This window comes from Phascolarctos cinereus, unplaced genomic scaffold, assembly GCF_003287225.1.
Source record: "Phascolarctos cinereus isolate Bilbo 61053 unplaced genomic scaffold, phaCin_HiC Scaffold_9;HRSCAF=440, whole genome shotgun sequence".
In the NCBI taxonomy this organism is placed as follows: domain Eukaryota; kingdom Metazoa; phylum Chordata; class Mammalia; order Diprotodontia; family Phascolarctidae; genus Phascolarctos; species Phascolarctos cinereus.
The window spans coordinates 109,071,077-109,088,474 of record NW_027556402.1 but is presented as its reverse complement, the minus strand read 5'-3'; the positions used below and the strand labels follow the sequence as shown (position 1 = coordinate 109,088,474).

The 17,398-nt window shown below is 37.1% G+C and overlaps 1 protein-coding gene across 1 annotated transcript in view; it reads right to left on the bottom strand.

Moving 5' to 3' along the window:
• The window catches only part of NR3C2 (nuclear receptor subfamily 3 group C member 2), a 390,834-nt gene that overhangs the window by 36,625 nt on the left and 336,811 nt on the right, over positions 1–17,398 (bottom strand). The window contains 2 exon segments of the mRNA XM_020994026.2: positions 5,525–5,682; positions 10,115–10,245. Of these exon segments, the coding sequence (XP_020849685.1) occupies positions 5,525–5,682; positions 10,115–10,245 (289 nt within the window).

Genomic DNA, 17,398 nt, shown 5'->3' with positions numbered 1-17,398 from the left:
GGCTGACTCGTTTAGTTCTTTGTATTTCAATTTCCTCATTTGCAAAATAAGAGGGCAGAACCATTCAACTTAAATGGTTTATTAAGTGCCTACTATTTATTCACAAAGTACTATCAGACCCTGTGGATTCAAAAACAAGAAACAGTCCCTGCCTTCAAGGGGCTTTCATGATTCCCAAAGTCTTTTCCAGCTATAAGACCTATGATCAGAAGCACTTTTAGGTGGCATAGAGAACAACCTCTAGAAACTCAGAAGGCAGTATTTCCAAGATGAGCTTACATCTCAACCTAAGGACTTTTATTGACATTTTTTATATCACCTAGTTTTTCCTCCTTCCTCCTACCCCCAACTTCTAAGAAAGCCATTCCTTAAGTGCAAAGAAATTTAAAAAAAAATAAAGAGGAAGAAGTGAAAAAAATTCAGCAAAACTGATTAATACAGCAACAAAATAAGATGTTATATGCAATGTACCACCCCCTGATCTCTCTACCTCCTACCCACCCCTGCAAAGCAGTAGGGAAAGATATCTTCTCATATCTCTTCTTTGGGGTCAAATTTGCAATTGCTAATTTTGCAAAATTCATTTTTATTGTTGTTGGTTGCTCTTCCCATGTATATTGCTGTAGCATCTGTGTATATTGTTTTCCTGGATCTGTTTATTTTACTTTGCATTGCTTTGTTGACATTTTCCCATTTCTTTGTATTTATCATGCTCATTGTTTCCTACAGTACAGTAATATTCTCTTACATTCAAGTACAATTTTTTTTTTTACCCATTCCCCAATCAATGAGCATCTATTTTGTTTCTGGTTCTTTGCTACTAAAGAAAGTACTTTAAACATTTTAGTGTATATGAACCCTTTCTTTTTGTCAGTGACTGTATTGGGATGTAGGAGTTGAATCTATGGGTCAAAGGGTGTGGACAAATTAGTGACTTTATTTGCACAATTCTAAACTGCTTTCCAGAATAGTTATACACAGCCACTGAATCCTATCTTAAAGTAAACAGACTACAAAAGCACGATGAGCCAAACTTGGGACTTAAATTTTTATCATTTGGTATGCATCAGAAAATTCTTAAAGTAGGCTTATGACTCATCTCAAGTTTACCTGCGGTATAATCATAATTAAAATCATCACGATGCAAGCCACAACTTCATAAGAAACCATTAACCAAATGAGCAGTGAGAAATTCCAATAATTGAATAAAGGCTCTGGCTTGCTTGCAGCATAAACCTTGAATGACTCTCTCTACTGTTTGCTAATTGTTTCGCTGAAACTTAAAACTTCGAGTACATGACTCTTTCCCTGCGCACTCCTGTGCCATCTACAATGTGACCAGACGTTCTGTACTTCATGGTTCTAGCTTCACCCCCCCACCCCCAGAAGGGACATCCTAACTCAGAGATTCCAGCCTATGGTAAAACCATTTCAGTTGTTAAATACTGCCTTCAGAAACCTGCAGAAAGCAATTATTCAGCAAGAAGATCCTCTCAGTCAGGCAGAAAATGGCAACCGAGTCAAGCGTCAGGCACCAGCGGCTGCTGCCCTGGAGCCTCAGGGTAGGCTAACAGAACTGAATGATAACATGATGAAACAAAATCGCTTGTAACAAAAATCTGTTCAGAATCAGTTATGTTGAGGCTGACTTAAAATTTTGTTTTGAGAACTGCTAAACATGCATTTAACTTTCATACAAAACCAAGTTTTTGCTGACTTCAAGATGTAGGCTCCCTCCCCCACACGAAACAACACATTCCAGAAGATGTCAAGAAAGATCTGAATGAAGCTTTGGCTAGCATCTGTTTCTAATGTTCCTAGATGCTCATTTACAGATCACCAGCATAACACAGCCCAACATAAAATAAGCAGCTCGTTTCTCCCTCAGAACATCTACAATAGGCAAAGTGATAGAGCAGGAAAAGGGCACTCTTTATGCCACTGACTAGCTGTGTGACCCTGAGCTAGTCATGTTATCTCTAGGGGACTTCCATTTGTACTTAGCAAAATAGAGGTGGGGTGGGGCTGGACTAGCTGGCTTTTTAGATGTAGCCTGCAGACAATATTGCTTGAATACACAATTGCTAGTATGCTGGGACTCGATTATATTCTTTTGCCTTTCTTGTATTATTCTCCATTGTATTTGATTCTCCATAAGTATTGGCTCTCCAACTTGAGTGGAAGATCCTTGAGGAGAGAGGTCCATGTCCCCTACTTCTTTTTAATCCAATGCTAGCTGTGTAGTAGTTTTTGTAATATAGCTTACTGAAATGAATTTAAACATAAGGGCATAGTTCTGGGGGGCAACCATTATAGTAGAAACAGGGCTTATATTTATTATCACTTGATGTTGTTCTTCCTTCATTTTCGAAGAGTACCACTAACATCACGTCTTAACTTGAGGGTGAACTGGATTTAAATGAGGCAGAGTTACACAAAGTCATCAGCCTCACTCTCTCTTCCAGAGTTAGTGGCAAAACAAAAGTCAGGATGCGGTGGATGACCTTGGCATCTTCAATATCTGACCAAGCTCCAAGGGCTCCACAGAGCCCGCTTCAGCTGCCTTTGTGGCTGTTGGAACAAACTGTTCTCATCTGCCCATTCTGCCAAGGGAAGTTTTCACATGCTTGGGGTAGACATCCCCCTAACTCACTGACAGGTTTGAGGCCTGTAGATTACCCTCAACCTGGTTTAGCCAGTTTGCTGAGATACTTTTAGTGGGGTGTGGTGGCTGCTACAGCTTCTTGGAGCCACATGTGAGAGCTGAGTGAATCAGGTTGAATCCAAAGTTTGATAAGTAGCCCTGAGAAAGTTTTGGCAAGCCCTCACACCACAGGTGCTAGTTCACCCTGAACAATCCATTACCACTCAGTATTAACTAACTATACTAGCCACTCACCAGACCATATAAAAGAAACAGAACCTGCCTTTGGGAAAAGTAGCTAATGTACTCATTAGAAATGTGATTTTTATAGCCATGAAAAATAAAATCTCATCCCCAGAGTTAGCAAATGGTAACTGTGTCATTTACCAAAGACTGATGACGTTCCATACATGATACACACATAGACTTTAAGTTATACTTCTGAGAACAACCATTTTCTACTTTTGAACTTTAGGAAAAAAAAAGATGGGCATTCAAAGGCTTTGTTAAGGCTGAGAGATTTGAAAGTACCTGTATAGGGTGTCTAAAATAAGCCTCTCAACAACATGGTGATATAGGTCCTATGAGGGTTTCATAAGATTTACAGATGAAGAAACTGAGACTGAGAGAGGTGATATGACTCGTTTCTAACCACACAGCTGGATTCCGCGGTCATGTACAAACCCGACGTCTCTCAGACTCTGAGTCTCCTGCTCTATTTCACAAAGGTTGGAGCTGCTGTGAGCCAATCAAATCCTTAACCTGAGCTTTTCTGAGAATTTTACCCCTGTTCTCTTGAACACTTTTCTGCACACACAGGTACTTACTATAGGGAAAAACAGATAAAAGTACCAAACTTTATGTGTTCAGATACAACTAGAAACCCTACATTTCTTTCTTATGGTATGGATGTTATTTAGGTAGAAACTTGTTGTATACTCAAAGAACTTTTCATATTGTGTAGCTCTAGCTTCCACAAAGACAATTCCACATAAACTGATTTACTGCTTTACTCTAAAGCTGTAAGCAGTTGCAACACTGAGTAAGCAGGATCTTTAGAGAAGTCCCTTTAGGCTTACACTGTATTTCCCCATATTCTGTCTGTAGTAGGGCTATAAATAGAGGACTCAAGATGTCATTAGGCCACTCTGAAGACCAAATGTATTTTTGTTTCCTTAAAAGATTTGGATATAGAAATGAGATAGCTCTCTTTACTTGTCCTAATTCATCTCACAGAAACAGGAATTACGACATGCTGATTCACATACACACAAGTTCTCCAAGAGTTGGGGTCCAGGAGGGAACTACAATTCTCAACTCCTGTGATTATTTAATTAAATTCAAAATTGCCATTACATATCATTTGTTAATATATTAATTGGCTCTAAAAATATAGTGATATTTAGCCAGAGGTATGTGGATGACCTTTATATTACACTTGTGCCAGCATCAAGAAAGAATCAATTTTTGAACGATGAACTCATCCCAAGATACGCTGAAAGAAAATGTAGTGACATCCACACAAGAAAACTCTTACAACTAGACAATCTACTGTTTAAACAACATTCTGACTGAACAACATTACTTTTCCCCTTTATTAACTTTTATATGAACACAAAAATGTGCCATGGAGAGAACAGTTTATTTTTTTCCAGAAGGCTCTGTTTGCCATCGTTGGCCATAAAATCCTCTACAAAATCATGTTCTCCAGAAAATAAGCTACCCAATAATTACTAAGCTTTTCATTATAGATTACATATTTCTGGCATTGTGATAATATCATGTTCTAAGTTGAGAGGAAGCAAAGCTCTACATGAAGTACCCTTGAATCTCTGGCATAAACCTCTTGAAATGACATTGTTTCACCACTCACTGAAGTCATCTCCCTGGCACAAGGAAAGGGAAAACTGCTTTCTAAAGGGAAAGCTGTTAGTAATAATTCTCCATGCCTCTCATCAAGCTTATCACTGTTTTAAAGAACAGAGAAACCTCTAGGAAAAAAATTTTCTATATAAATAATATAAATAGACTTCAGTTTATCAATAGATCTGAAATGAAATTTTTAAAAAGATTCCATAAGAAAAATGAAATGAGTACATTTGTACATAATTTTAAAAAGTCACAAGCTAAGGATCAGCACATAAAGTGAAACAAAAATCTTTTATTTAATGCCACCTCCATTACACAAAGTGAATTATCTTAACTTATATTCAGCCATTCAGGAAAAATACAACTCCTGACACCTGCAGATGTGATATCAGAAAGGAACCAAAATATACAAATCAACCTTCCAACCTCCAGAAGACAAGGAAAGCAGTCACTATAGCAAGGCAACACAGGATTCAAAATCTGGCAAAAAAATGAGGTGATATAAGTTGGCTCCAGACCATTAACAATGTTTTTTCAAAGATTGAGTTATAAGATTAACAGTTTGCCAGAGAATCAACTATTTATTCAATGTTAAAGCAAACAGTTTTATTAACAAAATATTCCCTAAATTGCAAATAAAAAATATGAAATTTGATCCAACACCTGTAGCAAATGGGAAGGAGGTCCATGACCAGGGGTACTCTGTGGTTCTGAACACTGTGGAGTGTTCTCTGATCTTGTTCTAAAGAGAACAAAACCGCACCCACTGCTGTCAATGTGGTTTATTCCTTCTTCTCAGATTTACTGAAAAAAATTATTTACTTTCTTTTTTTTTTTAATGAAAATTTCTAAATCAGCATTTAGCGCTTCTGAAAAGGTCTATTCCAACCCCCAAATTTTTAAACTTGATTCTTCTACAAGATACTCAAATATCTCCAAAATTTTAAGATAATAGTAACAGAACACTACCACAGTTGTTGTTTTAAAAGCCAACTAATGAACTAAACTTACATCATGCATGGAGTCCAGTAGCTTAGTCAGCTGATAGAATCTTTGCCAGCTTTGCCCAGAGTTATTTGGACATTTTGTTACCATTTTTCGCAACTCTTTGATGTAATTTGTCCTCATTTCTTCAAATGCAACTTGGCTTTTGAGGCCATCCTTGGGAACTGTGTTGAAAAACACGGATAGGTTAAAATATTACACTGCTTTATAATTTAACAAGTTAACGTACATAAAACATTAATTAAAGCATATAAGTACTCTAAAATCTCTGGGTACTCATTTTTAGATGAATATTGAATATTATGAATGATACTCAAGAATAAACATAATTAGATACTTAAATATTCACACAGGGCAATTATGCATGATATAGAAAGGGTACACGCACTAAATCGCATTATTATTCCTTACCTTTAAAGCATTTTACAAATCCTTACTACTTCATTGTGCTTATACTTCAAAGGTTCAAACATTCTGGTTGACCTATCAGACTACCTCCAAGAGAGAAGCGTGTATTCCCAGAGCATTGCCTTCCCATTCTGTGATTGATCTCATGATGTGTGGGAGTGTGCTGCAATCTCTCCTAAAGACATATCTTAGCAATCTTATGAACTGGCAAGAGGTAAATTCATGAATCACAGAAAGAGAGTCTGGCGGGGCGTGTGGCGGGGGGAAACCAGTTGTTCAGAAGGTGTTTTTTTCTAATGCAAAATTTAATGATCAAAGAAAATTGAAAATGATAGGATAGTGCACCTTGGTCAAAGTTCAGAATATAGTAGGTTTTTGTTTATTTTTACATAGTGGTTTGTATTTAAAGTGAAATGCCTCATTTTAAATGTGATTTGTTTTCACGATTTCATCATCTGAGTTAGTTTCTGAGTTTCAAAAGTGACTCTAACTATTGGTGTATACTTATTCATTGACTATTCACTTTTGAAGACCCATAACAAATTCATATCTATCATCAAATATATGCTAAAGACAAGGTAGGCATGTAATGTTGGTGATCAGGCACACCATGAAATTTCCAAATAAAATCAGTATCCTGAATATATGGGCATTTTACTACAAATCTTATTTCTGAAACTGTTAATGATTTCATCCCTGGATATAAAAACATGATGTTTTAGATTTTTGGTTCAGGTTAATTCATATTCTGCCAGTGAGTGGAGGGGAGAAAACGTGGAGAAATCTGTTATTAGCACCTGCCCATATTGCTGACGGACTCATGATCAATATTTTAAAAACCTTGTTATAAAAATTCATACTTTTAAAAATGAATTCTCTACTTCTTTAAGTTGTCCAGTCAACATGCATTTGTTAACAACATATCCATCAGTTTTGCAGTTACTACTGAAAAGTAATAATGGAGGACGTTGGCTGACTAAAACTGTAAATTCAATTTCTATCCAGAATTCTAAAATTAGGTCCAATCTTCAGAAGAGAACTGGAAAGTTGCACAAATCAAATACTAATATAAAAAGAATCTTTAGGTCTAAATCACACATGTCCATAGTGAGGCTTATTTCTTCACATTATAAAATTCCACTAAGGAAATCTATAGCTTTCCTTCATAGTACATTAAATGTAACATCAACTGGAGTGAGAAGGGAACCTTACATTTTTATTAGAGGTTTCACTCCTGTCTTTTAGGTCATTAATGCTTGGCAAATCTGCTTAGATCAAATAGGGCATTCTTCTTAAGCCTTTAGATTTCTGGTGGCTCTTTTACTCAGACTCTAAAGTTATTAAACTTTATGCCAAGTATTATTACTTATGAGAGACAGCATGGTATACTAGGTATAGTATTCAGTCTCAGGAAGCCCTGGGCTTGAGTCCTGCCTCTGACATATCCTGGCTGAGTGACCAACTCTTGGGCAGGTCACTTGGGTCTTAGGTAACTCTTTATGACTATGAGCTGCAGAATAGGTGCTGATCTGCACTGGAAAGGAGAGTCTCCTCATTGGGAATTGCCTGTACCCATGAAATCACAGGTCTGGTCTCCCTCCCACCTCCATTGTTACTTTTATTGCTAAAACTAAAATGTATCCTATTTCTCAGCCAGATTTTCCAAAAATTGAAATAAATCCATAAATAAAGAGGACTTAAGCAAAACATCACACTTTGGACATCAGCCCAGAGTTCCGATTTTACTTATTAAATGCAGCAGGCCTTACTTTTGGAAATCTTCCAAAAATCCATGGGCTGGAGAAGAGCAGAGAAGAAAAAACTGAGATGTAATATATGCTTTCTTCTACATGCAGAAGGGGCAAAATGATGTCATCATCAATAAAATGCTCCTAAACATATTTTACATTGCCTAGCAGGTATGTGATTTCGGAATCCCCAAATCAGAGGAAAAGTTCTCATGCTTTCTTCCATATGTTATTACGGGAAACTTAGTGAAACTTTTAGTGCCATTTACTTTTCTTTATCTAAAAGTGGTGGTACTTAAATATTGGAAAAAGAAAAAATTAATCATAGTAGGCACCATAATGATAGCATTGTCTATTTTTGATTCAATCCGTTTATATGACAAAGTAGGACTAGACAACTCACTTAGACTAAGCAGTCTAGGTCAAGGAACAGATACACTACACACACTGGAATTCACTGAAAATTCAATTAATCTATAATGTTGGCATATTTTCCCAAAACCTTTCTTGTTACCAGAGGTTAAAAAAGAAATGAATCAATGAACCAGAGAGGTGGAAGTAGGATGGCAGGCTGAGTGTGAGTGTGGGTGAGTAGGAGAGTGTGTGTGTGTCTGTCTGTCTGTTTCAGGGAGGAGGTAACTGGGAGGGTATAATCTTAAACTCTAAAATCGGGACGAATCATAGTTCTGAGACTTTAGCACCACATCTAGATATCTTGATTTAAAAAGTCCACAAAATTACTACGTTACCATGTACAGTCTAAGTAACATGAAGTTTGATTGCATAAGTCAGAAGACTATCTGCCCTTGAGGCTGATGTGAAAGATCATGGCGGGAGTGTAGTTCATGGAGGGAGAAATGAAAAAAGGCTGGATGTGAAATCAGAGGACCTGAGTTCCAGTGCTAACTGTTCACTTATTGTGACCTTGGGCAAGTCACTCAATCTCTGGAACTCTTTCTCTTCATCTGTAAAATGGGAGGTTTGGACTAGATGACCTCTCAGGGTGCCTTTTTACTCTAAGTCTATAAGAGAGACCTTATGGTCCATTTAGTCCAATGGTTCTCAAACTTTTTGGTCTTGACCCTTTTAAAGTCTTAAAAGTAAATGAGGAACCCTAAAAACTTGTGTTACTGTGGGTTACTTCTCTCGAGATATACCATATTAGAAGTTAAAACTTATGCTTTAAAAAACTTAGTGATTCATTAAAATAACTACATCACATGTTAACAATAACATATTTTTAATGAAAATAAATATATTTTCCAAAACAAAAAATGAAAAGAGTGGCATTTTTACATATTTTTGCAAATCTCTTTAATGTTAGGCTTAATAGAAGACAGCTGGATTCTCATATCTGCTTCTTCATTTAGTCTGCTGTGATATGTCATTTGGCTGAAATATGTGAAGAAAATCTGTCCTCACACAGTTATGTAACTGGAAAAGGGAGGCATGTTTTAGTAGATAAATAATGTCTTAGTATTATGATAATAGTTTTGACCTTATAGTTGTTCAGTTGTGTCCGACTTTTCGTGACTCCGTGGACCATAGCATGCCAGTACTGTCCATGGGGTTTTGTTGCCAAAGATACTGGAGTGGTTTGCTATTTTCTTCTCCAGTAGATAAAAGCAAACAGAGTATTAAGTGACTTGCCTAGAAGCACACAGCTAATAAGTGTCTCAGGCTGAATCTGAACTCAGTTCTTCTTGACTCTAGGTCCAGTGCTCTATCCACTGAGCTACCTAGGTGCCTCAAGACTTCATAAACCCCCTGAAAGGGTCTGAGTGACCCCTAAGTGGACCACACCTAGAGAACCACTGATTAAGTCCAATTGTCCATTTTACAGATAAAGAAACTAATGACCAGAGGGTAAGTGACTGCTCCAAGGTTACAGAGTTAGTGACTGAGCTACTGAGATGGTCTGTAGGACTGGGATATTGGGGAATTACAACAAGTTACATGTGCTGCAGAGTGAGGGTAAGCTGAATACTTTGGATCAAACTAAACGGTAAGATCTCTTTTCTGAGCTCTAGTCCAGCAACGATAGCCCAACGGACATTCTGAATTAGATGTACCATAGAGATCGCAAACACAACAAATTCCAAACTGCCCTCCGTATCCACACAATATATCACAATAATAAGTCACCCAGGTTTGCAACCTGCCTGTCACCTTCCCCTCCTCACTTTGAAATATGCCACTACTATATACTGTCTCTCATTTGCCTCTTTATAATTTTAACTTTTTAAAAAGTTATGGGAAATGCCTACTTCATAAATTTTGTTCCATACTACTAAAGTTATTTACAACTCAGTAAGAGTAACCTAATCTTGGAACAACTCAAATCTTTTCCCACCTTATTCTTGTAAGCAATTAGAATATTGTATTAAAGTGAAGAGAAAAAGAAATTAAGAAAAAAGTCCTGGGATGGACATCAATTTACTTGTGCTTAGGAGCAGCAATACTTTCATTATGGTATACTCTTCAAAAGTAAGTTGTAGACGAACAAACTGAAGGCTGATCTGGTGCATCCCTTGGCACAATTCATACATGGCAGACTGACGCATCTTCTCTCTGCAGAAGAAAAGAAGAAAAAAGTCTTGAGAATTTAGTCTTCATTATAAAACCCAGAATAGCAGGCCAAAATGTAACTGGCCAAGATAATGTCATCAATGAGATCTGAGTCAGAGTTTTTCTTCCCGTCTCAATATAGAGCAGATGAATCTTTTGCTGACAGCAGCGACATTGTTTAAAAGAAAATTCTTTGCCATCATTCTTTTAAAGACAAAGAATGGTGGTGACATCTATTCCTAGGCCCTGAGACAGCATCAGAACTCCTAAAATCATTCTTCCTCCACTAATGCCATTATTTTTGCTTATGTCGAGCAATATTAACCTATTACAATTAAGATTGGGCTGCAGAGATGGTCTTGTAGGACAAGCCCCGTATTTTGGATCAAACTTAATAGTAAGATCTCTTTTCTGTGCTCTAGTCCTACAACAACAATGGCTGGTCCATTGGCTATTTTGAATTGGATGCTCACAATATATCCAAGGTTGACCTCATTTTCCTTTTCCCCCACTTGCCTCTTTCTGATGAGAGTACCAACATATAAAGTCACCCAGGTTCACAATCTCTGTGTCACCTTCCATTCCTCACTTTCAGAAATGCAACATACCCAATCAGTTACTAAATCATGTCATTTCTACCTCCATAACATTTCTCATAAGTCATTTCCACCACTGCAACATCTCCACAAAGCTCCTTCTCTTCATTCAAATTCAGGCCCTTATCACCTCTCATGTAGACTCCTGTAATATAATCTCCTAATTGGTTTTCCTGCTCAATTCTTTGCCCACACCAATTCATCCTTCACATAGCAGACAGAGATTTTCCTAAAATGCAGGTCTGATTATGCATTTCAGATCCCTCGACCACCATAGCAACTCCAGTGTTGCTAACAATAATGTCAAATATAAATTATTTATATCTGTTTGTAACTTAAAGTTCTTCCCAGCCAGACCACATTCCTCTTTTCCATATCAAACATATCCTCTTTTCTTATCAAACACTACTGCCCTCTCTGAATTCAAAAGCACAGCCAAACTAGCTTTCTTCCTATTCCTTAACCATGTAACACTCCTACTCCCATTTCCATGGCTTTCCCCTGGCTGTCCACCAGGCCTAGGATATATTCCCTTTCCACCTATACTTCCTAATTTTCCCTTTCCTCCACCCACCTACCAGGCCCTCCCCTCCAAGATTATTTTGTACTGATCTAAACCCCTGTCAAACCGAAAGCTTTCGAAGGGCAGGGGTTATCCCGCCATCGTCTCTACGATCCCCACACTAAAAAAATGCCTAATGTGTTTGGTACTTGTTAATTGGTTAGCATGGACTTAGAGGCCTTTGATTTAAAAAAAAATTGTCTACTCTATTCCTTGTTACTTACATTTATGTCTCTCTAATTCCTTCAACTATCCAAAGTTTCACTGTGAATGGCAGAATGAGGTAAAAAGATGCTGACAGTAAAGAAAGTAGTGATGCACAGTAGTCAGTGCAATAGAGAGGAATTGAGAGATCTGTGTTTAAGTATACTAAGAAGCTGTGACATCTTGTATAAATCACTTCAAATCCTTAAGTTTTAGTTTTCTCATATATAAAATGAAGAAGCTGAACTAGATCAGGTGTTTTTAACCTATTCTGTACTATGAATCCCTCTGGCTCTGTGGTAAAACCTATGGACTTCTTTTCAGAATAATGTTGTTAAATATGTAAAATAAAAGAGAAAGGATAAACAATGGAAACCATTCACACTGAGATCTCTGTTAGTCTGTCTCTGTATCTCAAACAAGCTCAAAAACTTCAAGTTAAGTACCCCTGGACTAGACGATCTAAGTTGAATTCTGGAAACAGGTAAAATTTTATGGTGCAGTTTATAAAAATAAAACTAAATCTATGACCACAGTAGATTTATGGCCTATATTATAAAGAAATTGAGAGATCAGTGTAGCAAGACATCTGCCTATTAAAGGAAGTAGTGGGTCTGAAAAAGAATGAAGGCAACTCTCTGCTTCTGGCACTCCCCCAAAATGGCACCCACTCCTAAATTTGCTATTTTATACTTTGGAAATGCTGTGTTCACTTTTGCTGATTTATGTATGTATGTATGTATGTATATAATCTATCTATCTATCTATCTTAAGTTATTTGATACATGCATAATGCAATAAAAGTGAATCAGGCAATGACAATTAATTACTTCTTACTGGATGGATATGTACCATAGCATCTAGAAATATACCTCCAAAAATCTGGAGGCACTGGTGAGTGGATGTTGCTTGGTATTTTAAACTACCCCCTTCCCCTGACCTTATCTCACTTTCCTCTTCTTATGCTAACAAAAAATGAAACCTTACACTGCCCTGAAGATACATATTAATAACATCTTTAGAATTTAAGCTCCAAAAGAATAGAAATTACATCTTTTTTTCCTAATTAATTTCTGAAATAACATACAGGTCCAAGATCATGAAGGATATTTTAAATAGATAGTATTTGATGAAATTTTGGGAAAAGCAAATGAAAGATCAACTAGAAATGTTGAAATATGCTAATATCATATACTTTGATAATGTTTTTCTTTCTCAGAAAAAAAAACTGTTCTCTGAAGTCCTTGAAATATTGAGATGGACTCCTATATACAGCAGCTTAATAAGGGTGATTAAAGCCTCTGTTAACTGTCTCTATGCATTGATGGAATAAATAACTGAATGTATATATGCATGTTCAAAACTGGAATTTATGGACTCACATCCTCAGCTTTTCCATATGATGCTCACCACACACAAAATGGACAAGGCTGCAAAACCCCAGCTCTTACAGCTGATCCCAGAAACCTCATCATTATGTTTGAGTAAATGAAACATTGTGTTGCACGGTCAGTATAACAGATGGTCCCTTTCTCTAGTTTGTTATGTTTTTATTTTACTTTTTAGAAAATAATATGCACACAGTCTCTTGGCTTATGATAAAAATGACCTCAATTTAAACACTGAAATCAATCCAGCTTTACTGTTTTTGACTTTAAAAAAAAGTAGTCTTGGTAGATTTTTCTTTTATTGATGAAGCAAAGCATATCTGAAGGAGAACCATTATGCTCATTTGAGTTTTGATCATGTTATTACTGCTGACGGTGTTTACTTCATCCACAACAAGGGCAGGATTCTGGACATTACTTCCAGGAATCACTCGTGGATGTTATTTTATTGTTCACTTTACTGGGCTAATATACAAAAATAAAGATTTGTTATCCAATAGTCCCCTAGACATGCATCAAATCACTATTAACTTTGTGCAGTGCAATTCAACTAATACCTAAAAGCTAATTCAGTATTTGGCAGTCACTTTAATTGGTGTTCTAGAAGGGATATATTTTTAAAATAATTTATTTTTTTCTCTAATTACATGTAAAAGCAATTAAAAAAAAGTTTGAAGCTATAAATGCTTTACATACCAAAAAACAAAAAAAAATCCCACAAAACATCAGCAGAAGCATAACTATAGGGCAGCTAGGTGGCACAGTGGATAGAGCACTGGCCCTGAATTCAGTAGGACCTGAGTTCAAATCCAGCCTCAGACACTTAACACTTACTAGCTGTGTGACCCTGGGCAAGTCACTTAACCCTGTTGCCTAGCCAAAAAAAAAAAGTTTGAGTTTCAAATTCTATCCCCTCTCTCCTCCCCTCACCCTTCCCTAAGATGGCAAGCTATCTGATATAGGTTATATATGTGCAATCATGTAAAACATTAGAAGGGATATATTTTTAAAGAATTGCAATAGGTCTTTAGCCCCAGAATTTCCATTGACCTTAAAGGGTTTAGTGCATAAAGACATGTTACAATCTGGAAATCTAAAAAGGGCAAGAATCACAATTACAGGAGAATCATAATATAGGTAGCTAGGTGGCATGGTGAATGGTGAGTGAACTTAGGGCCAGGAAAACCTGAGTTTGAATTTTTCCTCCGACTAACTTAGTAGTTGTGCAACCCTGGGTAAGTCAATTAACTTCTCTCAGTCTGTTTCCCCATCTGTATATTGAGGATAACACCTAGATTGTTGTAAGGATCAAATAAGATATATAAAGTGCTCTGCAAACCTTTAAAAGTGTTATATAAATGCCAAACCATGACCCTGTAGATAGCCTTCATGTATTAATATCTTATCTACATATTACACAATTTTGGTGAAACAGCTTTCCATAAACTATGGATCTTTCTAGCATTTATGTCTGTAGCACAGGGTATCTGTTTATGTGATGTAGGGATAGTGGGTATGAAAAGGCAGCAATAATAAGATACATAGCTACAGCCTCCTTTAATGGGATGATGAGCTTTGAAATTGGAAATGTCCCTAGAGATCATCTGCCCCAAGCTTCTTATAAACAGAAATGAGCTATAAAACTTCAGGCTTATAAGACAGATATTTTGTGGGCAACCAACAGTAAGATAAACTGATCCTTTGCTTCAACATTAATGACAGGATTCTTTTACTGGTTGCCTTAGTGCAACGAAAACAGAATTCATTACCAAAATTAGTTTTAAGTTAAAAGTGCAAGAACACAGCTGCTGTATAAAGAAAGGTGCAACCCATGGATACTGCAAATGGATACATAATGAAATAAAGAAAATTAACGTCACAGACTTAGCAACTAACAGATCTCATTGAGTCTGACTCCCTCATTTTGCAGACAATGAAACTAAGGCCCAGAGAAAAATGAAGTGATTTGCCCAAGATCACACAGCTAGTAAGTAGCAGAGTCAGGATCTCTACCCACTGCACCATGTTGCCTCTATTAACTTAATTATCCAGGACAATAATGGGAAATCTGGTGTGGATGGATGAAAATCATGGGTCACCTACTCAGCTGTGTTAGGGTTTGAGGCCTGTTCTCTGTAGCACAATGTCTGCTTTCATGTCCAGTGTCCAAGACACGGGGATAAGGGCTAATGAGGACGTGAAGTTGGAATTATGAATATAACTAACTGACTGGACTGATTATGCTCATGTATTTTTTAGGATTTGCCACACACTCCAATGTAGTTTACATTAACATTTTATAAGTCCAATTTCTAAAACTGAGTTGATAAGCAGGCTCATATAAATTTACCAAAAAAATACCCTATAAAGATTTTTATAGGGAAAAAGAGCCCACCGCAGGTGTCTGGTGCATAAATACGTTATCAAATTAGATAATGTGTGTAGGTAGAGATTTTGTAAACCTTAAAAGTGCTACATAAATATCATCTATTATTGTCATCATAATGTCTCTCTTTCTCCCCTGGCCTGCAGCAAAGCACTACTATAAATGATTGTTTCATTTGCCTATGTTTCCTGAGTGCGTAGGCTGGGGACGCTCATACAGGCCTCAGGTGGTGCTAGCCTCAGCTGCAAGCTCAGATACCTTTTTATTAATCTTAAAGACACAGACTGTTGGAACTGTTATAGTTAGAAGGAGGATGACAGAATAAATCATGAATCATAAGGCTTTTTCTTACAAAATAAGGATTTATATGATGTTCTTCCAATAGTTTTATGCACTAACAAGTCAAAAGGAAGAAGACATTCTCTGCTGTTCCAGACTTAGAACTAGGATCAGTGAGTATAAATGGAATAAGCCAACTCAGTCAGGGAAAAGCTTTTTAATGTTGAGTTGTCCAGATGATGGAATGGGCTTCCTTAAAAAGTGGACAGGCCAGAGGGTTTGGGAGGAGGTTGGGTGACAGCTTGCCAAGGATCTTATAGAGTAGATTCCTTCATGGAATGAGAAGCCAAATTAGGTAAGGGCCTCTCAATTGTTTCTGTGTCATGAGACTCCTTCAGCAGTCTGGTAAAACCTAAGGAACCATTCTCTGAACAAGATTGTTAAATGCTTGAAGGAAATGCTAAATCTGTTAGAGATTAATGAAAATAGATAATTTCTCCATCTAAGTTCATGGACTCCCTCAATTGTATCCAGAGACACCATGGGGGTACATGGACCTCACATTAAGAGCTCCTGAATTAGATGATTTCTACTCTAAAGTCCCCTCTATTTCAAACATCCTGTGTCCATCAGGGTAGCTGGTGGTGCAGTGGATAGAATGCCAAGCCTGGAGTCAGGAAGACTCATCTTCCTGAGTTCAAATGTGGACGCAGACATTCACTAGCTGGGTGACCCTGGGCAAGTCACTTAACCCTGTTTATCTTATTTCCTGAGCTGTAAAATGAGCTAGAGAAAGAAATGCCAAACCACTGCAGTATCTTTGCCAAGACAATCCTAAATGGGTTCACAGAGAGTCAGGCAAAACTGAACAATACTTTGGGCAGCCAGGTGGCACAGTGGATAGAGAACTGGGCCTGGAGTCAGGAAGATCTGGTCTCACATACTTATTAGCTGTGTGACCCTGGGCAAGTCACTGAACTCTGCCTGCCTCAGTTTCTTCATCTGTAAAATGAGGTAGAAAAGGAAATAGTAAACTACTCCACTATTTTTGCCAAGAAAACCTCAAACAGGGTTATGAAAAGTTGGACAAGACTGAGAAATGGGACTGAACAAATGTTTGTCATCATCTAAAAGCAAGAATTCAAGGCTCGATTAATTTATACTACTTTTTGAAGGGGAAAAAATCCAGTTCATTCTTAAAATCCACTTACTGCTAACTTTAAAAGAAATGAATTTTTATTACTTGGGAAAATATTCTCCCACAAAATATATTAAAAAAGTAATTCCTCCCTCAGATAACGCCATTGCTCACTATCACACTTCCTGTCTAGAGTTTTATTTCATCTAATACTAGAACTAGAGTTTGAGAAATGATGGCAATATTTTTTATGTTTCAGTAGGTAAGTAGCTCATGAGGAGACATGGGAACATGGGGCTATTCTAATTCTTGCTTTCTATAACTTTAAGTACATTATTTAATTTCAATTAACTGTCTTACTTGTAAAAAATGGGTAGTTCAAAGGGTCTTTAACATGGTATTTTTGGGGTTTTTTTAAGGCAATTGGAGTTAAGTGACTTGCCTAGGGTCACACAGCTAGTAAGTGTCAAGTGTTTGGTCTGAGGCTGGATTTGAACTCAGATCCTCCTGATTTCAGGGCTGGTGCTCTATCCACTGCGCCACCTAGCTGCCCCCTCACATGGTATTTTTGAAATAAGCACAAGGCTTATCATTTGGTTTCTT